The sequence below is a fragment of the Cenococcum geophilum genome, assembly GCF_001692895.1.
Source record: "Cenococcum geophilum 1.58 unplaced genomic scaffold K441scaffold_68, whole genome shotgun sequence".
Classification (NCBI taxonomy): Eukaryota; Fungi; Ascomycota; class Dothideomycetes; order Gloniales; family Gloniaceae; genus Cenococcum; species Cenococcum geophilum.
In genome coordinates, this window is record NW_027137626.1 from 193,201 (window position 1) to 216,005 (window position 22,805).

The window sequence follows — 22,805 nt, forward strand, 5'->3', positions numbered from 1 at the left end:
CCCCCGCATTAACTCTCATACCAACTATTGACTCCAGTTAAGTAATAATACGTTCTTGGTCGATTTCTTTATAACCAAAACTGATACTATATTACAACATGACATGTCCTATTTCCAGAAAAACAGCAACAAGTCTCACCGATGATGAAAAACAAGCTCCGGTCATTCTCTACAAACCAGCAGCGGAGTCCATAGAGCTTTGGAAGATGGTTAAAGACAGAATCTACGCCCTCGGCGGCCAACACGCGATCCTTATTCAGTGGCTCCACCCGGCCTTGCTCGGGGTTCAATCGAGCACAGTGATTTCGCAACTCGCATTCTTCACCGTTTGAAAACCACCTCTAGGTTTCTCAACGCCGCAGTATACGGCACGCCAGAGGAGAAAGCCAGTATTTTCTCAGTCATCCACAAGAAACACTCAACAGTGAAGGGAGAAGGCTACTTTGCCAACGACCCCGAGCTGCATAAATGGACCGCAGCTACCCTTTTCATGTCTCTGATCGTAGTCCACGAGACATTCTTCGGAAAGCTATCCGCCGAGAAGGAAGCGTTATTCAAGGAATCCTCCGTCTATGCCACCTCGCTCCGAATGCTGACCGAGATGTGGCCAGTTACTCTGGATGAGTTGTGGAAGTATTGGAACCACAATATTAGCACGCTGCCCATTACCCAATGGGCTAAGGATTTGGCCCACTCGTTGCTCTATCCGAAAAACACGCCGCTGTGGCTCCACCCTCAGTGGCCAGTAGCGAGGTTGCTGACGGCGCAGTGATTGCCGGAAAGGTTGAGGGTGGGGTACGGCTTGCCGAGCACCGAGGCTCGGGAGGGCGCTTACAAGGCCGTAAAGATCTATATTGGGACGGTTTATCCATTGGTGCTGCAGGCGGTAAGGACCTATCCCCATAAGCATGGTATGAAGGATATGAGGAAGGCTGTGAGAAGGATTCAGTTTTCGGGCACGTGGGTTAAGTAAAGGTTGGTTAGCCTATCTAGGATCCTTAATGCACGTCTCTTTGTCTTATCGCCCTTGGGTAGGATATCGAGCTGATAAACTATTTGGTATAGTTTAACATGGAAGTTTTACCTGCTTCGATAATGGTGACGCATTGGGATGTTAAACATGAGTACGGATGGGGCTGTGGACGAGCAGAATGTTTTTCGTTGTACCATTGCAGTGATTGAATGCTTCGTAATTTCATTTACTGAGACGCTATCGGAGAGGTTAGCCAGCGCAAATATCGGCCTCTATAATGATGACTGGAGGGAATTGAAAGTTGGATGCGCACCTCCGCCTTCATCCAATTCTGATTTGGCATTTTAATATGTGAAGTTTGTGAGAACTACTACCCAGTTAATAATCTGGGCATAGCGGCCCATGGCAGACCTGAGAACGAGACACTGAGGTGAATCATGTAGAAGGTTACTCTGAAGAAACTTTTTCGTGGTTTTTATAGTGAAATTGGACCGCTTGTGATGGCTGTCGTCACACTTAGGCAAAGAACGCAGTATCTTAGGTTCTATTTTTACAGGTGTATAGTTTTGCGTAAGGCGACTGTATAATTACAGCACCTGGTGTACGAACGCGTAAATACGCGTTCGTGCACCAACCACCTACGTGCTGACTAATCAGGGGGGAGGCGCGTCAGTATATAGACCACGTAGTCTACCTCAATAGAATCGACAGTCACCATCCAAACAAGCATACGATACTACATGTATTTCGTGCCCGTGGATACGACTCACTCGTGCTATTAAGTTAGTACGAACACTGATCAGTGAGCGCGCACAGATCAGCAATCACTCGATACCTCCCCCCGAGCGATACTCGACAGCGACCACCCGTTCAGACTCCTAGTACGACCTGCTGGAAGGTCGGAAGTCGGGGATTACGGACTTATCTCTAACTCTGTATACTTATTTAAGTCTTAGTACGGTTTACCGGAAGTTATAGACGCGAATACAGACCTATACGGAACCCCTATCCTCAACCCCCTTGAACCTTAAACCTCTTTGGACCTTTTGCGGAAACCCCCTACCCTCCTATAAACTATTACGGACCCGTTAATCGATTTTACGGACCGTTATAAGACCTCCCCCACCCGTTATAAGCTGCTACCACCCGCTACGCACCATACTACACTATAGTATGGCAGATATTAGTAAGCAAGTCAGCGAAGGTTAAAAGAAATAGAGATAAGGCGTCGATGTTACGTCTACAAACGATATTAACGACTACATTAGCTTTAAAATCCTTAAATATAGACACTTTAAGCTTATAAATAACGACCTATGGGAGCAATATAAGGAAGACTTTGCGGACTTTACGGAAGCTATTTTTAAGGCTTATAACCCTACTGCTATTTATAACCTATAAACCCTTTTACGTCACTAAGGCGTATAGGTTAAAAGGGACAAACGAGTTACTGTTATACGGTCTCTATATAACACACTATGTAAGGAGAACCAAACGGAATGGACTAAAGAGTAGATCTTAGATTATATTAAAACTAGTAACCTCTTTACCTCCTTTAAACTTAATAGAATCTCTAGCCTTATAGCTGACCTATTTAACCAAATTCGTTTTATAAACCTAAGTAGTATTAGAATTAATCTTACTGGCTAAAGTATACCTAATACTTAAGTTACGGACTATAATACCCCCATAACCTAAATTACGGACTATAATACCCCTGTAAACTAAAATACGGACTAGATTACCCCTATTATTTAAGTTACAGATCCGTAAGCTATATATCCGTAAGCTACAGATCTATAAGTTATAGATCCGTAACTTACCTAAGTAAAGACCTACGGTAAGGAGCTAGCTAACCTAGCTAAGCTCTATACCGACGAATCTAAGTATAGCGGTGAAAACGATAACTTTAACTTTAAACTTACTATCTTTACGGACCTCTATTAGAAGGCTAATATTCCTAAATAGGAATTTAGCCAAGCCTACTCTACTATGCTACGCGGCCTAGTACTTAACCACTACTACACTAACCTTAAGAGTAACCCCCTTAGTGTTCCCTTTAATAAGCTATGCAAAGCTACGCGTAACTACTTTAAAGGACTAGAATATAAGCGTGATATTCTTACTTAATAGAATGCGACTAAGCTATAGACCGTAATCGACAAGAATACTAAAAAATTGACTATAGAGTGCCTGCAAATTCTTATTAAAGACCTTCGGCACCTATAGTATGGCCTTAATACCAAGCTTTAAACAGACGACTTCCTGTATAATAAACTTATTATAGCCTGCTAGGAAGTAAAGCCCTATAAGTACGCCTGCTATAAGCCTACAAATACCTTAGCTGGCCTTATTAATGACCTACGCTCCTCTATTATAACGTATAAAGTCTTAAACCCACTAGGCAGCACTTAAGCCTTTATTGCGGATATTTAATATCCGTAAATAGACTTAGACGTCTACTTTACGGACCGCCGCTACCGCTAGTAGCACCCGTACCGACTAAGTCCTACCCGTAACCCCCGTAGCAACCCCCATACAAAAATATACCCCCGTAGATAAACCAGCTAGAAGTGCTTCGTGTGCGGTAAGGAAGGATATTAGTTTATAAGGTATACCTGGGAAGAACGTAATAAGTTTAGGAAGAGACTTAATAGCCGTATTAACTAGTTTATTTTAGAATATAAAGGAGAGGAAGTAGAAGAGCCCCCTAATAAGTTAATAGAAGCCCTTATAATTAACTTTAACTTAGACGCTTAGAAATAAGAGACCTTAGAGATATTCCTAACCACTTTCGGACCTTTTACGGATAGCTAAGCCTTTAATATTACGACCGTATTAGCCGACCGTTCCTTTATATACTTAGTTACGCCCAAAAACTATTTCGTAAGTACCCCCGTTATAGATATTATAGATTATAAGTAGGACCTATTTATATATATTACCACAGAACGCTATACCCCTAAGGAATTCTATAGTGTTATAATTGATATAGGTGCCTCTAAGAAGTCTACCGCAGGCTATAGATAATACCTCGTATATAGGACCACCACAAATAATAATACGGATATTGATATTACGCAAACTAGGGCTGTAAATGTTTAATTCAGCATCGGCTTAACCGTATTAATTGGATTAGTTAAAGTTAAGACTCTAATTGGCCTAGTTAACTTCCACGTAGTAAAAGCGGATACCCCCTTTTTACTCTGTCTTATAGACATAGATAGGTTATAGGTGTACTACAATAATGTTACGGACACCCTAATTGGCCCTATAACTGCCCTAGGAAGCAAGTATATTACCCTACTAATTATATAACGATTTGGACACCCGTTCCTTATATAGGGAGAGACTTTATAAACCTACATTTAGGAATCTTTTGACTATAACCTGTGCTACCTTACTAGTACGGAGATCTACCGCCTATACCGCTGTTTCGGCTACCCGTTAGCCGAAAAGCTATATAGAGTCCTTGAACGCTCTAGATATAACGACGTTAATAGGAAGGCAATTAACCACCTAACTAAATACTGCTCCTTCTGCTAGAAATACGGACGTTCCCTAGGCCGATTTAAGTTCACCCTTTATAAGGACCTTAACTTTAACTACTTAGTATACGTGGATATTATGTATATTAACGGCAGTCTAGTATTATATATAATCGATAAGGTAACCCGCTATTAAGCCGCCCGTTGGTTGTAAAATATATCTATAAAATATACTTAGGATATTTTATGGACCTGCTAGATCGATATATATATCGGACCTCCGCAGTATATTACCCACGACGCCGGTAGGAACTTTATTAGTAAGGAATTCTAGCAGTATGCTATGGCTATAGCTATATTAACAAAAGCTGTTCTAGTTAAGGCGCACTAGTTTATTAGGCTTATTAAGTAAGCTTATCTAGCCTTATAGAGAGCTTACTAGATTATTACGGACGAGTATAAGGATATCTAAAAGGAACTGGCTTTATAGATGGCCGTAAAAGCTATTAATAACACCGCTAGCCCTAACGGACTAGTACCTACCCTCTTAGTTTATGAAGCCTACCTAAGGATAAGCAACCTGGGCCCTCCTACCCCATCTATTACGGAACGAGCAGCTATAATATGGAAGGTAATAACTAAAATAGTTAAGCTACGGGCTAAGTAAGCTATTAATAACGCCTTATACTACCGTAACGGACCTAATATAACCCTAGTATACGACCTCCTGCTTAACTCTGAAGTCCTTATATAGTGTAAAAGCGGTAGTTGGAATAGACCTTATTGTCTACTAGCCGTAGAAAATGAGACGTGCTGCGTATAGCTTCCTAGTGGGCCAACTAGCTTTAGAAGTACGTCCGTAAAACCCTACTTTCGGCCTAAAAATACCTATGACGTCGAACTAGACGAACTGGAAGCACCCGTTAAACTAGACGAACTAGAAGTATTTGCCGAATTAGACGAACTAGAAGTACTTTTGCCTACCCTAGAAGTCCCCTAGAAACCTACTAAACCTATTAAACCTACTATAAAGTGTGGTTAAGGACGCCCCTGAAAGCACCCCGTAACTAAGAACACTATAATAGAAAATTACCTAACCTCCGCAGGAATATCCGCAAGGTAATCTCCGCCTGTGGATATATTAGTTCTAGTATAGGAAACCCCGTTTACGGACTTATAACGTAAAGAGATTAACGGACTACTTAAAAAGGGTGTCTTTGCGGTTATAATAGAGAAAGATGTCCCGTAAGGCGTCTGTATATTTAACTTATACTTTATTAATAAGATTAAGCACCCTAGTACTAATAAAGCCTTTAAGAAATTAAGGCTTGTTATATAAGCTTATAACGATAAGGGAAAGGACTTAATCCTTATATAATCGCCTATAATTTAATGAGTTAGCTAATAAATTATACTTACACTTATGCCGGGACTATAGTAAACTAAACCTATAGCCCTATACTTACGGGATATCTTATAAGCCTATATGCAGTCTAATACCTACCTAAGTAGGGATATCTTTATACGACTACCCCGTAAGCTTAACCTATAACTAGGAACAATTTTATAGGTTGTAAAACCTCTTTACGGAGTACTAAAAGCCGGAAACTATTAGTTTAAAATATACTACTAGCACCACGTTAGTAAACTTAAAATGGAACAGTTGACCTATAACCCCTACCTCCTATATAGCCCATTAAATGGCCTTAGTATTATTAGACTCTAAATAGATAATACCCTCTTTTTAGCAGACCGGATATTTATGGACGCTAAAGAGACTAAACTGTAAGAAGCTAAGTTCCTGGTAAAGCTATAAGAGTAGTTAACTAAGTAGACTCCAATTAAGTTTAACGGAGGCTTAATTATATAAAAGGGCAACTTAATTTAGCTAATCTAGGAACGCTAAGCTTAAAACCTAAAGCTTATTATAGTAAAGCCTACGGACCTTACTAGCTCCCGTAGAGAGACTTATAAGATCGTAAATATAAAGGACTAATACGCTGTATAGCGTGTAAGAGGCGCCTATATTGCTACAGTCTACTAACCTAAATCTGCCTATAACTTATCCTTTACAGCCTAGGTAGTAGATCTGTAAGAAGAAAATATTAAGCAGCTTAATAAGCGCATTTAGTGGCAAATTAATAATGTAGTAAGGGGACTTACTTTCGTACTACTAAACCTAAGTTCCCTTAGCTTACTAGTATTTATAGACGCCTCCTTTACTAATAATAAAGACCTATTATTACAAATTAGCTTTATAATTGTACTTACGGACCGTAATTAGGACGTAAATATACTATACTAGTCTTTAATTAAGTGCAAATGAGTAACCTATAGTGTACTAGCTTCTAAATTATATATACTAGCTTATAGCTTTAATATAATAGCCGCAATTAAATTAACGGTCTAGAAGATTTTATAACTAGAGCAGTTACCCCTAGTTTTATACACTAATTTAAAGTCCCTTTATAACTGCCTAGTTAAACTAGGTATAATATAAGAGAAGAGGCTTATGGTTAACCTAATATGCTTACGTTAGGCCTATAAACGACGTAAAATTACGGAGGTTAAATGGATTAGTAGCAGAGATAACCTAGCGGACGCTATAACTAAGGTAAAGCCGTGTTAAGCCCTTAAAACCCTAATTAATACAAATAAGCTTAACCTAAAAGTTATAAAATAGGTAGAACGGGACTAACGGAGTACCTATAGTACGCCTACGGCCCGTTAGAAGGCCGTACGGCTTATTATACGGCCTATTCTACGGACCGTAAGCTATTAGGTGGAAAAACGGTAGAAAGCTGTAATGGAACTTAGTGGACTTACGTGACCTGCCGAATTCTGCCATATTCTGCCATAGTGGTTGAATCCACCAATTACAATTTTCCATGCCGGGCACGGAAAATCGCTATTGGCTCGCTTAACACTAGCGTCTTAGCGGCCCTTAAGATCTGACTTATGGCTCGTCTACTGCCCGTTAAAAGGCCGTACGGTTTATTTTACGGACCGTAAGCAGGACTTACGGCCAGCTTGGGGCACCGTTTGGAAGGCAGCCCAGAAGGCACCTCGGGAGGAGTTTCCTATGTATTTTCTTATGTGTTTTATGGTTCTATTGAGGTAATTACGGAGGCTGTACATAAGTGGTTTCATTTTCTAAGTACCGCCAGTGTATAATTACAGCACCTGGTGTACGAACGCGTAAATACGCGTTCGTGCACCAACCACCTACGTGCTGACTAATCAGGGGGGAGGCGCGTCAGTATATAGACCACGTAGTCTACCTTAATAGAATCGACAGTCACCATCCAAACAAGCATACGATACTACATGTATTTCGTGCCCGTGGATACGACTCACTCGTGCTATTAAGTTAGTACGAACAGCGACTAATGAAATAATATTGATGATATTAAAAGTGACGTAAAACAATCTCACTTATTTGAGATGCCCTACTCCTGGAGATTGCTAGCCCGGCGAAATCCAAAGATCCCCGGTCCGTTCTTTTCGGCGGCTTCCTCAAGTCGTTCCACGGAACATCTCGCCTGAAGTTCCAGTCCCTCATACGGAGCCTGTAGCTCTCAGGTGTCTCCGCCTCCATCAGTTGTCGTCGGAAGGTCTTGGTGCTCTGGAGACATTTCGTTCCTGAGAGCCTCTCGAGCTGCCCAGTACGATCTCTCTAACTCAAAGGCGATACATTCCTTTAGGTCACACCATCTATCCAGGCAATAGCCTAAAAGTTTGCGCTGGACCACGTAATAGCGTTTGGGATGCTCTGGATCGTACGAACCGTCGGTAATGTGGCTGAAATCGTACCGAGGGCAGCCAGGGCTCCAAGCCTCCTTCACATGATCAATACGTTTATCAAGGCCTTTTAAGGCACCGATCATCTCGCTGTACCAATTACGTAAGGTTTGGAGAGCCTTGGTCTTTCGAAGGGAGCTCTCCTTGGCAATACCAGCAGCGGCCATTGTCATGCACTATTTGGTCTGCTGGAAGATCATGCTAATCCGTAGGCATGCGTGTCTCGGGACAGAAGGAAGGGTTTTGGTTGGTTTATGGACCGAGACGTAGACTGAATGTGTATTGCTCGATGAGTATGCGGCAGTGGTGTTCGCAGGGACAAATAGAGATTCTGATTTTGCACACCATGAATATGTGGTCGCTGATTTGCGAACTCGAAAATTCGCTTGATGGTAGAGAATGTGGATGAAAATAAAATACGTATTTATATAATGATAGACATATTAGAGATGATACTTTGTTACGCAACGTGAAAGTTTCACAATGTATCGGATTGTGAGTATACACGATTTGCCCTCTGAGAATTCGCTGGACAGTTTGTCGATGTACAGTTTTCTACTATTCTCCCTCAAGGCTGGCTTTGGGGAGGAAACATGATTGTCGTATGTCGGAGCGGGACGGGCGGGGGATTTGCTGTTTGTCCAAGGTGACGGGAGACGCATGATTGTTATAGATTGATAATGATTGTAGGTTGGCCGTGATACATCACTTTCGGCCTGTTGACGTAGCCTCGTCTTTCCTGAGGGTTGTTGGCACCTTCGGAAGGTCTGAAATCGTATTTCTCTCTTACTTGGTCCGTATATAGTTCACTGAGATGAAATCTAGGATATAGGATTTTTGAGAAGGTAAAGAAGGATGTTGAGGATGGTTTATTACCCATTCAGGCCAGAGGCTTGCATCGAGTTGTTTGGAAAACGCCATTACGTCCCTCTAGCAGCGCAGAGTCAATTTGTACCAGGAGAACACCATGACGTCATTAAATAATAGCAAGGGGTTGAGTCTGTTTAGGAGCCTGCTGCATGAAGAGATACAGTGACTCATAATAGTTATTGGAACAAAGCTCTGGATTTTGAGTGTATACATCACTCGGGCAAAAGAATAGATTGCAGGAAGGGCCTCTTGATAATCGAAATTTGAACGAAGTTGAACGAGAAACGGATCTTCTGGCGATGGTTTTTTAATCGTGCCGCAAGAATACGGGAATGATATTTGGATGTGGTGAGTATATATTTGAAACGCGTGAATTATCCTCGTCTCTAAGTAAGCTTAAATCCTTAACGGGCTTGGCGGTTCGGCCCGCTAGAAGGGGAACGTCTCAGTCAGAAAACTGACGTGGGACCGTTTGTTCAACAATGGATGGAAAGACGCGTACTCAGGTCGTGTCTAAATGCATGTTTCACGAGAGATCTTGGGTACAAGCACATTTAAAGCACATTTAAAGCACATGATAGAGAATCGGGTTCTAATCCCAGCCACTCACAAGGCTCTGGTTTCATGTTCCTAGTCAGCCACCAGTGCGACTAATTCCGCTACCTGAATTCCTTATCACTTGGCATGCTGGCATGGTGTCGTGGCTGCATTTATTCACGATTTGTTGTGACCTCCAATTGCGCTGTGTGGATCATTGTTTTACCACACCAGATGATCGAAGGCCACGAAGGCCACGAAGGCTAACGTTAGGCGCGCCGGAGTTGCAAGAATGTGAGTAAATATAGAGTTGGTTTGGCACTCGCTGACCGATGGGTGCTGGCATCCTTGAATGGCATGACCGGGGGTGGGCTTGCAAGCTTCACCGTTAAATGTCGGTCGAGGCTGGGTGGTGGGCAGTGTTACTGGTTGGCATTGACACCGCTAAACGCTGCTTATTCGACCGTGTCGGGACGAGCGATCTGCTGTGGTGTGAGAAAGTAACAACGCCCTGTTCACCCACCTCCACGCCACCACTGCACACCCGAACTTTCCAATCTGCCCCAAAATCACCCTTTCTACTCCTCTAACTGCGTGGCTACGTCTCCTTGGCTGCAACCATGGTCTACTTGTCTAGCCATGCATTGCGTTCACAGCCTTTTTGTCTTGTGTTCCCTCGGCCCTTGCGCCGGCTATGAATCGTTTTTTGATTTTCGGCATATCCGCTTTGATTTTCATCGTAGCTGCACCTCGATACTTCTGTCGTACAGCCTATGGCCGTCTATCTTTTTTGCTGACAAGGCATACGCCACACGCTGTCGACTTCAGGCCGTGCTCTAGACTCATTAACCTATGCAAGAGCTGAGGCAAAAGACAAGCCCTTAGCACGCCACATTCATTGCTTCCTCACATCGTGCATGGATACCATATCCACGCCTGTACAAGCTACATTTAAGCGCATTCTGAATGGAGGCGCTCTTCAATATCCCTGGCTCCCGTGTCTGAGCACGAGTGGTGCACGCTTTGTATGCTACCTCAGATCGACCAACTTGAGATAAGACGATTACGAGCGGCGTTGCCCTACGATGGCTTGTAGGCTCCCCTCGATCGGGGGGATGGTTCGTCGAAATGCGCCTCCCTGAGCCCTAACGCACCTGGCTACCATGCCGCACGCCCCGAGGGACCTTTTTCCCAAGCCGACTTGAGGGGCTAGCTCAGCATTTCGCCTAGAGTGGTGCTGCCCTAAGAGCTAAGGCGTGTAAGATATCTAGCCTCAGTGGCAGGTTACCCGCGGTCTCTTCAGCCCCATGAGCTTCAGCTCATGCCTGATGCTCATGCTTAATTTTTAGAGTCCAATGAGCGTAACACGACCGCAGCTCTTTGACTCAGCTTTGACCCGCCATCCCGCCCTACATAACGGACAGCTCCTCGGTAGAGAGTTGGAAGCTTTTATTCCCCTCCCGCTCTCTCTGCTGTTACGATTTTGGACTGGATCATCATCAATCCTCCAAACAACAGCGCCAGGCCCTCAAGATGAGGTACCTGCTAGCATATTTTCTCACAGCAACTTTGGTCACATGTTTGAAGTTTGATCCCCAACAAGTCGGCTTCAACTTGAACGAAAACAAGACTGCGACGAATCCGTTAGATTACTGGGGAGAATGGCAAAATCACGCGTACCATGAGTCACCTTCGAATTGGCGATTTCCGTTTTACACCCTGTTTCTGGACAGATTCGTGAACGGAGACCCATCCAATGATGACATTAATGGAACAGTGTTTGAATACGACATCCTGAACAATCAACTAAGACATGGAGGCGATCTCGCAGGTTTGGTGGATACTCTGGACTACATTCAAGGTATGGGCATAAAAGTAAGATTCCAAGCCTTCCTGTCTCAAATTCACCTCTAATTAGCCAACAGGGAATTTATATTGCGGGTGCGCCTTTCATCAACATGCCATGGAAATCTGACGGCTACTCGGTAAGGCGTCTATTCCAGTAATTCTGCGATTAGGGGCTAATATTCGTGCAGCCACTCGATCTCACTCTCTTGGACAAGCACTTCGGTAATATCGACGACTGGAGATCCACAATCGACGAGATCCATAAGCGTGGTATGTATGTCGTGATGGATAATACTATGTCAACGTAAGTTCTGCCCACTGGCCGCCCATAGGAGCATTCCTGGTACCTCGCATTCCAGAAAACAACGCTCTGCAATATTCACGTTGCTGACATTTCCAAGCATGGGTGATCTAATAGGATCAGAGGGCTTCCTCAATAGCACCACACCCTTCAGCCCAAAGGAACACAAGGCGGTATGGAAGACTGATCGGCAATATCTCGACTTCAATTTTGGGAACAACTATAAGGAAACGTGCGAATATCCGAGATTTTGGAATGATTCTGGCCTCCCAGTGCTCAAAGACTCGGATGATGTTTTCAGCCAACTGGTTGGCTGTTATGATAGCGAGTTTGACCAGGTGTGTGTGAATAACTTAAGCTCCTTCCAAATAGCCGGCTGATAATGGTTTGTACAGTATGGCGATACAGAGGCTTTCGGCGTCTTTCCTGACTGGCAACGCCAGCTTTCCAAGTTTGCCTCTGTGCAGGACCGTCTTCGCGAATGGAATCCCTCAGTCCGCGAGAAGATACAGCACTTTTCTTGCATTACAATTGCGATGCTGGATATTGATGGTTTCCGTTTTGACAAAGCCACTCAAATAACGGTTGATGCACTGGCCGATTATGGAGAGTACGTTAGGGATTGTGCGCGGAAGTTTGGCAAAACCAACTTTTTCATGCCGGGAGAAATCACTGGCGGAAACTCATTTGGATCCATATACCTGGGTCGAGGAAGACAGCCAGACATGATTCCGCAACCCCCTAATATCACCATGGCGGTAACCCTCACAAATAATTCAGACGCCAAGAATTTTCTCCGCGACCCAGGCAAGAGCGCTCTTGACGCTGCTGCTTTTCACTACAGTATCTACCGCTCTCTCACAAGGTTTTTGGGAATGAGTGGCAACCTGGAGGCAGGTTATGATGTCCCAGTCAACTTTGTCACTGCGTGGAATACTATGTTGACTACGAATGACCTCATAAATGCGTACACCGGAGAGTTTGATCCTAGGCATATGTACGGAGTTACCAACCAAGATGTCTTTCGCTGGCCAGCTATTAAAGACGGCATCCAAAGAATGCTTCTTGGCATATTCGTTACAACGTTAGAAATGCCTGGAATTCCTCTCTTGCTGTGGGGTGAAGAGCAAGCGTTTTATGTCCTCGATAACACCGCACCAAACTACATTTTTGGTCGACAACCGCTTTCATCAGCGCTCGGCTGGCAAAACCACGGTTGCTACAAATTGGACTCGACACAGTATTACGATTTTCCACTCGAGGCTGCATTGGACGGCTGCAATGATGACTCAGTAAGCCTAGATCACAGAGACCCTACTCATCCTGTCCGAAACATTATCAAGTCAATGTATCATATGCGACAAACTTACCCTATTCTCAACGATGGGTATTTCTTGGAGTCGCTATCTAACCAAACACATGAGGTGCTTTTCCCAGGCTCCAACCAAACAGTCACCGAACTAGGAATGTGGAGCATACGCCGTGACCAGTACCTAGGCGTTCAGAATATGACAGGATCTGACTTTGCAAATCAATCCGTCTGGCTGGTCTACCAAAACGAAGGCAACGCAGTCACGTATACTTTCGACTGTAAATCAAACGAATCTGCACTGATATCTCGTTTCGACGAGGGCACAACGGTCAAAAACCTCTTTGCCCCTTACGAGGAAATTACTCTCAAGGCTGGACCCAAACACCTGCCGCTTCCTGGCTCAGAAGGGCTGATCGGCTGTCTGGACAGCCTCGAGTTGGATGCTTGGGGCTTCAAGGCGTTCGTGCCTAAGGACAATTGGGTTGGGCCTCCGCCAATGCTCACTCAGTTCTTGCCCGGTTACGACGCACGCCTCCAGAGCAAAGCAGGAAAGGATGGGAAAGACACAGTAGACATTGAACTGCACTTCTCAGAAGAAATGGACTGCGATCATATTACTAAGAATATATTGATCAACTCTACGATCGAGGGAGAAGGCGCTGCCACACTCGATGCGGGTAGCATTTCATGTGCCAATATGACTGTTTCGGAATCTGTTCCGTACAATGGAGCGATTGCTTCGGCATGGCGGTGGAAGGCAAGGTTACAGGACGTGGCCAACGGCATCCATTCTGTGACAGTACAGAACGCCTCCACTTCTGATGGGAATAGGTTTACCAACTCCATTGATCGTGTGCAATTCCGCATCGGCGCAACAGACAATCCAATGGTATTCCCTAGGCTGGCGAACTACAGCCAAGGCGTGTTATCCAAGGACGCCACCGGATCTCTTTCTGTCTCCCACAAAGCAGCAGGGTCAGACAAATGGCGTTATTCGCTGAATTGGGGCAGTTCCTGGAGTGACTGGACAGATTATAAAGGAGGCAATTCTACTCTGGCTAACCAGCCATGGAGTGGCACGAAGCTCCAGCGATGGAAAGGCGATCACGTCATTTTGCAGTATTGGAGTCGGCTGGCTGGAAGCAGCGCCACTCTACAACATGCCGATGCTAACTGGGAGAACAAACCTCCCCGTCGATTTCCTCACCTTTTTGCTCAAGGTCCGTTCAATCAATATGGCTTCGATGCTGGCATAAAAAACGACTTTCAACAGGATTCCAACGGCCTCTGGAACTTCCACTTGATGACTGAGTGGCCAGCCACATTCCAAGTCAACGTCTGGGGAATGAACCCTGACTCCCAACCAGACCAGAGCTTCGTCTATGGAGACACGGACGGTGATCAAGTCTTAGATCGGCTGCCTCCTGACACTTTGAATGCATCAACGGTAAATATTACAATGGGTCCTTCTTCACCTTACTTGGCATATCGTATGGAATTGAACGACAACACCAACGCATTCCGGTTGATTCCTGCTGGCAACCGGATCCAGCAGGTTCTTTTATTCGCACTTCTTTGGTCGATCCCTGTCGCTACAGGTGCAATCAGTATCTGGTCGTACATGGGGGCTTTCTACGGAGTCAAATTCAACAAGTTCGGTGTTTCCCCGAAGAAAGGTCTATTTGCATTTGGCTTCCGCAGTAAATTCCAGAAGCTTGCAGGTGAAGATGACGAAGAAAAGGGCCGCCAATCAATCGCACTATCGACCTTACGCCCTGGTTCTTCTGCAGTACTCCCCACAATCGCCGTTAGCGAGAAGCGACGAACAGTTCTCATTGCCACCATGGAATATGACATCGAAGACTGGAGCATTAAAATCAAGATTGGCGGTTTAGGCGTTATGGCCCAGCTTATGGGAAAGAATCTTTCCCATCAGGATCTGATCTGGGTGGTCCCGTGTGTGGGTGGCGTGGAATACCCCGTAGACCGGCTTGCGGAACCAATGACAATTACAATCCTCGGAAGCCTTTATGAGATCCAGGTGCAATACCATACGCTACGAAATATTACATACGTCTTACTAGATACCCCAGTCTTTCGCCAGCAAAGCAAATCTGAGCCTTACCCACCGCGAATGGACGATCTTGACAGTGCCATTTATTATAGCGCATGGAATGCCTGCATTGCCGAAACGATTAAGAGATTTCCTGTGGATATATAAAACCATGGAATGCCTGCATTGCCGAAACGATTAAGAGATTTCCTGTGGATATATATCACATCAACGACTATCACGGTGCAGCAGCTCCGCTATATCTACTCCCACAAACGATCCCTTGTTGTTTGTCACTGCATAATGCTGAATTTCAAGGACTATGGCCAATGCGAACGCCTGAAGAACGAAAAGAGGTGTGCGAGGTGTACAATTTGGAACAATCGGTTGTTGAAAGCTACGTACAATTTGGAGAAGTCTTCAACCTACTACATGCGGGCGCTAGCTATTTACGAGTCCATCAAAAAGGCTTCGGCGCTGTCGGTGTCTCCAACAAGTATGGTGAACGGTCGTATGCCCGATATCCAATCTTTTGGGGGTTGAAAGAAATCGGAAAGCTTCCAAATCCTGATCCAAGTGACACAGATCCCTGGGATAGAGAAGCAGAAGCAAATCAAGTCATCAAAGTCGACCCAGAGTTTGAAGCTTCTCGTGGAGAACTCAGACGCCAGGCCCAGGAATGGGCCCAGCTCGATGTGGACCCGAGTGCAGAGCTTTTCGTATTCGTCGGCCGCTGGTCAACCCAAAAGGGTGTCGATTTAATTGCAGATGTTTTCCCTACTGTTTTAGAGAAACATTCAAAGGTACAGCTCATTTGTATTGGACCAGTCATCGACTTGTACGGCAAGTTCGCAGCCCTCAAGCTGGGTGAGATGATGAAAAAGTACCCAGGACGAGTATACTCAAAGCCAGAATTTACGCAGCTGCCTCCGTATATATTTACCGGCGCAGAGTTTGCACTGATTCCGTCAAGAGACGAGCCGTTTGGCCTTGTTGCCGTCGAATTTGGTCGTAAGGGCGCTCTTGGCGTCGGTGCAAGGGTTGGTGGCTTAGGCCAAATGCCGGGCTGGTGGTTTACCGTGGAATCGACGACTACCAGACATCTTCAGCATCAGTTCAAACTAGCAATCGAGGAAGCACTTGCATCGAAAACAGAAGTCAGGGCCATGATGAGAGCTCGGTCGGCGAAGCAGCGCTTTCCAGTCGCGAAATGGGTTGAAGATCTCGGTGAGCTTCAGAGCAAATCTATAAAGATTCACCATGAACAAGCAAAACGCGGTTCAAACCGTCTGTCGAGAGCTTCTTCGCCTTCAGGTCTTTTCCTATCCCACTCACGCAACGTCAGCACCGAAAGTTTGGGCAATCCTTTCGAGAACACGCGTTATGAAGGAGGTGCCCAACCTGAGCAAGCAAACGTCCAGTCGTCGGGCGGACTAGGCCGCACTCTATCTCTTGGTGTCCGAGCTGGCCCTGGTCACAGAGCTAGGTACCCACGGATAAGCGCCCGAGATACTGAGGGATCTATGCGTGACATTGATGAGTTAGATGACGAGACACCTCGTGCAAGCACATCGGAGGAATATACCATCACGCGAGAACAAGCTGAAGCTAGCTTGAGAGAAGAAGAAAGAAATCTGGCCTTGCGTTCACTCGAGGGCGGAAGAGGAGCAGTTCCCCTTCCTCGACAGCCAGACGAAACTCTCACCGTGGCACGAGGCCGGAGCCGATCCCGAGCACCACGAGAGTCCTTATCAATTGAACAATTAGACCGAAGAGGCAGATCCTTGAGCCCTTCGGCAGGTGATTCTCTTCTCTCTGTGCGCCCATTAAATGTGCGAAACAGGAATTCGTCAGCTCTCAGCTTGAATGAGGTTATCGGTACTCGCCACGATTACAAGTTACAGAAGGTCGACCCGACGTTTAACGACACAAGTGGGGAATTTTATCGAGCTTTTGAGCAGAAACTGCAGACGCTTGATGGGAAAACCTCTGAAGGTGACCTCTGCATCGAAGAGTATCTTGTACAGAGCGAAAAGGCGTGGTTCAAGAGAATGCGCGAGGCAAAGCTGAGTAAATCACGCGGAGCAAGCCCCAATCCATCTGTCTGGAGCCGTAACTCATCGCCCGATTCGCACGGATCTGGCCCGGACCATTTCAATGATGAGAGAAGAAATCGACTATCAACTGCCGAAGAGTTCTTGCTTGGCGAGGATTACATGCGCCCTTCCTTCCTGAAGCGCATGCTTCAGAGAAGAATCGGTGACTGGCCCATCTATTCACTAATTCTCGCGCTTGGACAGATTATTGCTGCGAATTCGTATCAGATCACGCTGCTTACAGGCGGCCAAGGTGAAATGCCGGAAAAGCTTTACATCCTTGGAGGCATCTACATCATAACATCCTGCGTTTGGTGGATCATGTTTCGAACCCTCAAATCGAGATTTGTGCTTTCTGTTCCCTTCTTATTCTATGGGCTATCGTTCCTTTTCGTTGGCCTGGCACCTTTCTTGCCTCAAGGAGCTGGCCGAGACTGGATCCGTAACGTAGCTGCGGGCATGTACATTACCGCATCATCGAGCGGCTCAATATTCTTCGCTCTCAATTTTGGTGACGAGGGTAGGTTCACATCCCATCAAATATTTTGAATTCCAGATGCTAATATAACTTAGGCGGAGCTCCAATAAAGGCGTGGGTCTACCGCGCTTGCGTTATCCAGGGAACCCAACAAATCTATATCACCGCGCTTTTCTACTGGGGAAGTACCATGATCTCACAGAGCACGAAAGATCAAAATACTATCACCTCAAAGCCAATTATGGCCGCGATTACTCTCCCCATCGCTGGCCTTCTTTGGATTTTGGGCATTATCCTTTTCACATCGCTACCACCCTACTACCGCCAGACCCCTGGGAAAATTCCCGATTTCTATCAAACTCTCTTCCGCCGAAAAATTATCGGCTGGTTCTTTGTTACCGTAATTCTACAGAACTACTTTTTGTCGGCACCCTACGGCCGGAATTGGGAATATCTCTGGAGTTCAAATATTGCACCACATTGGGCTATCGGACTACTTGTGCTTACTTTCTTCATCGGTGTCTGGGCCGGCTTCTTGGCCGTGTTCAGTCAACTAAGTAAGAAGCACTCCTGGATTCTGCCAATCTTTGCAATCGGGCTCGGCGCACCACGTTGGGCACAAATGTTGTGGGGAACATCTGGGATCGGGGTATGGGTGCCTTGGATGCCTGGTGGACACGTCGCTGGCGCTCTCGCAGGGCGCACGCTCTGGCTCTGGCTTGGTGTACTCGATGCCATTCAAGGCGTTGGCTTTGGTATGATGTTGCTGCAGACGCTGACCCGTATCCATATCGCCGTCTCCCTTGTAGCTGCACAGCTGCTCGGCGCGGTTGTCACAATAATAGCCAAAGCGACGGCGCCAGATAGGAACGGTCCTGGAGATGTGTTCCCAAACTTTTCGGCGGGAATTGTGCAAGGAATCAGCAAGCCATGGTTCTGGATTGCGCTCGCGTGTCAATTGGTGATTCCATTTGGCTTCTTCAAGTTCTTCCGCAAAGAACAACTGAGCAAACCTTAAACTTTGTCGAGTCATTTCCCTGTGGTTCGGACGTGTTTTTATGTAGAATAAGCATTTAGTATATATTTGATTAGTTAGCGTTGAAATTAAGAGTTTGCACTACTTATTTATATATATAGAACTATCTACAGCCTGTTTAATGTCTGCTGTTGAGGTAATGGTATTGGATTCATCTCTAGAACCTCAATAATAGAGGGTATAAGAACCGCATGATTGGAAGTAGTGCACACCATATCAACTAAAAATACTTTCCTTCTGCTGAAATGGAGGATAAGGAATTGGTTAGCTAGGTCTCACGAAAGTTTTCTTAAGGAAAGCTTATTTTACTTATTCGGTCTACATAAGTAGTAGGGTATTAACGTTAAAGGTAATAATACTGTAATTAAGCCTGACCATCCCTTTTTAAGCTAAGTTGGTGGGGTGATATGGAGATCATCGAAACTCCGAGCTTCACCGTAGCCGATGGCAATGCTATTCGGCCTCCCTGCGCGTCCGAGTAATTTGCCTTACGATTGGTTTGCGCAGGTGGAATTCAATCACACCGCACTACCCACCACAGTTTAAATGTCTGATCTGGGTTTCGAGTTTGTAGCCCTTAAATATCCGCAACCCCGCAATGCTTACAAACACACTAGGTTCCCCACCCATCGTAGCGTAACGCTGCCTTTATCTACTTGCATGGTTTTTTCCTAGGATCGCAGTTAGAACCAATAGTGCAGGCAAAGGAAAAAGGTTAGGGAACACGTAAGACTGCACAAAACTTTAAGAATTGCGTAGGCCCGAGATGAAAACCGACTATGAGTACCGAATAGAAGAGATGGTAAAGACATAAACCCTGAAGACATGTCCATCTAGTGCGACAACGCATGCCAGAGAATTTATAGGAGTCCTTTGAGTTCATTCATAATCCTTCCTTTACCAGTGGAGAGATTCAGCATTTTCTACAATGTTCTTCTACCCCCTTCGCCTTTCTTATCTTCATAAATGTTATTCCTTCAGAAATATTCTGTGACTACATAAACCAAAAGAAAATTCAATTATAATGCGTCTCCCATTTCGTGCAGAACAAATCGGGTCGCTCATCCGCCCATCTTCACTTGTTTCCGCTCGCGACAAGTCAAATGCATCCACGTATTCATCATTAGATCAAAGTTCAGAAGATGTCAAATCGCTCACTGGATCAGCCATTCGAGTGGCTCTGGCACAACAACTGCAGCGTCGCATCCGCCCGCTGACTAACGGCGAATATCCGCGTCACATTTTTTACGCAGGATTCTTTGAGGCCCTAGACGGCATGGAAGTGCTTCCCTCCCTTCCCATACCTGAAGGATTTAGGAGGGATTTCCCCACAATTGAGACCTTACAAAAACTTGGCATCAAAACGAGACTAGCAGTTGTGGCGACCGGGAAAATACGGTGGGTGCGGAGTGCGTATCTGAAGGAATGGGAGGACATGAAACAGATCCTAGCCGAGCTGTGCGGTGAAAGTGCAGATCAAAACATAAATTATGATGGGTCGCGGAAGCTGTGGAGAGAATGTAGGATGACCATGCCTGCAATAACGTGGCAGTACATGGTGCTTAAGCACGGGACTGCGTGGAGCCCTTCTTCCAGTTACACTGGGGATAAAGAGTACCTTGAAGACCTTGCCGCCGCATACAGGCAAGAGATTAAAGTCCTGTACGATGCCGGCCTGCGCAATATCCAGATCGACGACCCGAACATGACATATTTCATTACGGAATCATTCCTTTCCGGCTGCCAAAAAGATGGTGTAGACTCGGATGAGCTCCTGGACGCTTACATATGGGCCCATAATCTCTGCCTTGTGGGGAAGCCGGCAGATCTCCATGTTGGTATTCATCTCTGTAGAGGCAACATGACGGGTTCCACGCATACGGCAAGTGGCAGCTAGGAGCGGATTGCTAGGAAATTATTTCAGGAGACGCAATACGATACCTTCTATCTCGAGTATGATACCGAACGTGCTGGAGGTTTTGAGCCACTGAGATTTTTGCCACGAGAAAAGAACATTGTACTGGGTGTTGTCTCAACGAAAATGGCCGGATTGGAGGATATAGACATGTTGGAAGATAAAGTTAGAGAGGCTGCGAAAGTTATTGCAAGAGCACAAAGTGGAACAGTTGAGGAAGTACTAAAGGAACAGATTGGCGTTAGTCCGCAGTGTGGGTTTTCGAGTATGAGCCAGGGCGGTGGAACTGGAGTTACAGAGGACAGAATGTGGGAGAAGTTGGAACTGGTGAGGGAGTTGGCTAAGAGGATGTGGCCAAACGGAGGTGCATAAATAGGCAGTACATCTCGGAGTAATCTCTTCCCTTACAACATTTGTTGTTTACCTAGAACCAGGAGTAATCGAGCCAAATCTAGAGCAACTTTTGCAGTAGTAGAGTGGACCGATATTGGGAATAGAATTCGTATCAGCTGAGATCACTGAGTTAGAAAAGAAACAGCAGCTCTAGCAAGACTGCTATCAACAGCCGTAAGAATCCAATTCCCAGGGGAAGCAAATTCCTGTGGACACAAATGATTACATAGCAAAGGTCCAGGCACCGAAATTAAGATGCTCATGCCATCCAGTTAAAGGGCTCCCAAACGTAGTCATCAACCCTGGTGTAGTCATCAACCTCATCGGTTTCATAACCTTCCGCAAAGAAGTCATCATCATAGTCATCGTCATCATCCATGGGTATGGAGAAGTCAATACATTGATGCTTAATCTCTGCCCAAGTCATGCCATGTGACCACTGTCGAATATCATCAATTGACTTGTATGGTGGCGTGTCTTGTTCCCTAATGTTAGCGCCGTGACCGCGCTTCACAACCACGAGCAACTCTTTTCCAATTTCATCTTCTGCTAATAGCTGCTTGTCTTCTGCTACACCGAAAATTTCCAAATCTTTCGGAGATGGCACTTTCTGCTCAAAGATTTGTCGTGTACGTGGGTCGATGACTGTTCCGGGCGAATGTGATTGTGTCGAGCGGTAAATAGTAACGGAGGCCCCAGAGTTTGCGCCATCACGTCGAAGCAGGATATCATTCCAAGTACTCGGCTGAGGCTTACGCCAGCATGGGCCTGCCATGAACGTACGGACTTTGGCGAAACCGAGCATTTCGGAATTAGCTGTGATGAAGTGAAGTTCTCTCCATCCATTCCCGTGCTTGATCAATCCTCCCAGAGCATCATAAGCAATTGCACCACCAGACGACCCGAGAACGGTGAGATTATCTAGATTCATTCCTGGAAGCAGCTTGAGTGCCCATGCTAGCTTGTAGAACACATCATCATCGCCTCCAATTGGCTGCAGCATCAACGGGTGTCCTCCGGTGCGTACATTACGGATTTGGGAAAGGGTAGATGAAGGTAATGTAGAAAACTTGTCGAGTAAATTTTTGACAACTTCGAAACTGAACAGAATCTCGCCAAGCCATAGAGATCTAGCTTCTTGGTTGATCTGACGGCAGACACGAAGAATAGCCAGGGAATTAATTGCAGGCCTCATGATTTTGCGGGTGATGGGACCAGTGTTCCTTTCGCCAAAGGTGAGTCTTGTCGAAGCGAATAGGCAATTGTAGATCTGATTGCGTAACTCGCCAGGGAGCTGCAACAATGGACTAAGCGTTTGTGGGAATATCTGTTGATTTTGAGTCTTTGCTTTTGCTTTCCCTTTCTTTTTGGTGCGCGCCATGGTGGCAAAATTTCAGCTACGACTCTGAAAAGAAGCGTGTTGTATCTTGAAGACAGATGATGAATGTATATAAAGAGTACTTAGGTGTGAGCAAATCGTGCCCTGCTTGCTTGCCTTGTTTGCAACGGGAAATCACGGCGAATTTTAATAAGGGTGCGGCAAGAATTAAGCGAGAAGGCGTGTCTGTGCGTACGTGCTTGGGGCGTCGGGCCTTGCTATGTTCATCAATAAAGTTCTAATAGTGTTAAATGTCCTTCTTGTCCCTCTCGATAAAGCTAATTAGAGGGTTTTACTAAATTTCCCGACACATTAGAAGGTTCTCC

The 22,805-nt window shown here is 45.4% G+C and overlaps 4 protein-coding genes across 4 annotated transcripts; 3 read left to right on the forward strand and 1 right to left on the reverse strand.

Annotated features, from left to right (window-relative positions):
* Positions 1–89: 89 nt before the first annotated feature.
* Positions 90–1,008, forward strand: K441DRAFT_708846 (uncharacterized protein). The gene is made up of 3 exons (XM_067653809.1): positions 90–259; positions 301–768; positions 811–1,008. Exons 1-3 carry the CDS (start codon positions 99–101, stop codon positions 971–973), a joined length of 792 nt encoding a protein of 263 aa, XP_067497895.1. The 5' UTR covers positions 90–98; the 3' UTR covers positions 974–1,008.
* Positions 1,009–10,939: 9,931 nt separating this feature from the next.
* K441DRAFT_646805 (glycosyltransferase family 5 protein) lies at positions 10,940–18,971 on the forward strand. Its single transcript, XM_067646830.1, has 7 exons — positions 10,940–11,544; positions 11,595–11,654; positions 11,706–11,821; positions 11,919–12,156; positions 12,214–15,332; positions 15,389–17,799; positions 17,853–18,971. The coding sequence occupies exons 1-7, from the start codon at positions 11,203–11,205 to the stop codon at positions 18,773–18,775; spliced, it is 7,209 nt and encodes a 2,402-aa protein (XP_067497896.1). The 5' UTR covers positions 10,940–11,202; the 3' UTR covers positions 18,776–18,971.
* An 846-nt stretch (positions 18,972–19,817) lies between these two features.
* K441DRAFT_690617 (UROD/MetE-like protein) lies at positions 19,818–21,080 on the forward strand (the record flags this gene model as incomplete). Its single annotated transcript, XM_067652395.1, has 2 exons — positions 19,818–20,627; positions 20,691–21,080. 2 exons carry the CDS (start codon positions 19,818–19,820, stop codon positions 21,078–21,080), a joined length of 1,200 nt encoding a protein of 399 aa, XP_067497897.1.
* Positions 21,081–21,360: 280 nt separating this feature from the next.
* K441DRAFT_690618 (uncharacterized protein) lies at positions 21,361–22,482 on the reverse strand (the record flags this gene model as incomplete). The annotated part of the gene is made up of 2 exons (XM_067652396.1): positions 21,361–22,095; positions 22,129–22,482. The coding sequence occupies 2 exons, from the start codon at positions 22,480–22,482 to the stop codon at positions 21,361–21,363; spliced, it is 1,089 nt and encodes a 362-aa protein (XP_067497898.1).
* Positions 22,483–22,805: the final 323 nt, after the last annotated feature.

Excerpts from the sequence above, each read along its gene's own strand:
- K441DRAFT_708846 (XM_067653809.1), top strand. The coding sequence starts at position 99 with ATGACATGTCCTATTTCCAGAAAAACAGCAACAAGTCTCACCGATGAT. Across the intron at positions 260-300 it reads CAACACGCGATCCTTATTCA|TGATTTCGCAACTCGCATTC; the intron begins GTGGCTCCACCC and ends AATCGAGCACAG. Across the intron at positions 769-810 it reads GCGAGGTTGCTGACGGCGCA|CACCGAGGCTCGGGAGGGCG; the intron begins GTGATTGCCGGA and ends CGGCTTGCCGAG.
- K441DRAFT_646805 (XM_067646830.1), top strand. The coding sequence starts at position 11,203 with ATGAGGTACCTGCTAGCATATTTTCTCACAGCAACTTTGGTCACATGT. Across the intron at positions 11,545-11,594 it reads TTCAAGGTATGGGCATAAAA|GGAATTTATATTGCGGGTGC; the intron begins GTAAGATTCCAA and ends ATTAGCCAACAG. Across the intron at positions 12,157-12,213 it reads ATGATAGCGAGTTTGACCAG|TATGGCGATACAGAGGCTTT; the intron begins GTGTGTGTGAAT and ends TGGTTTGTACAG.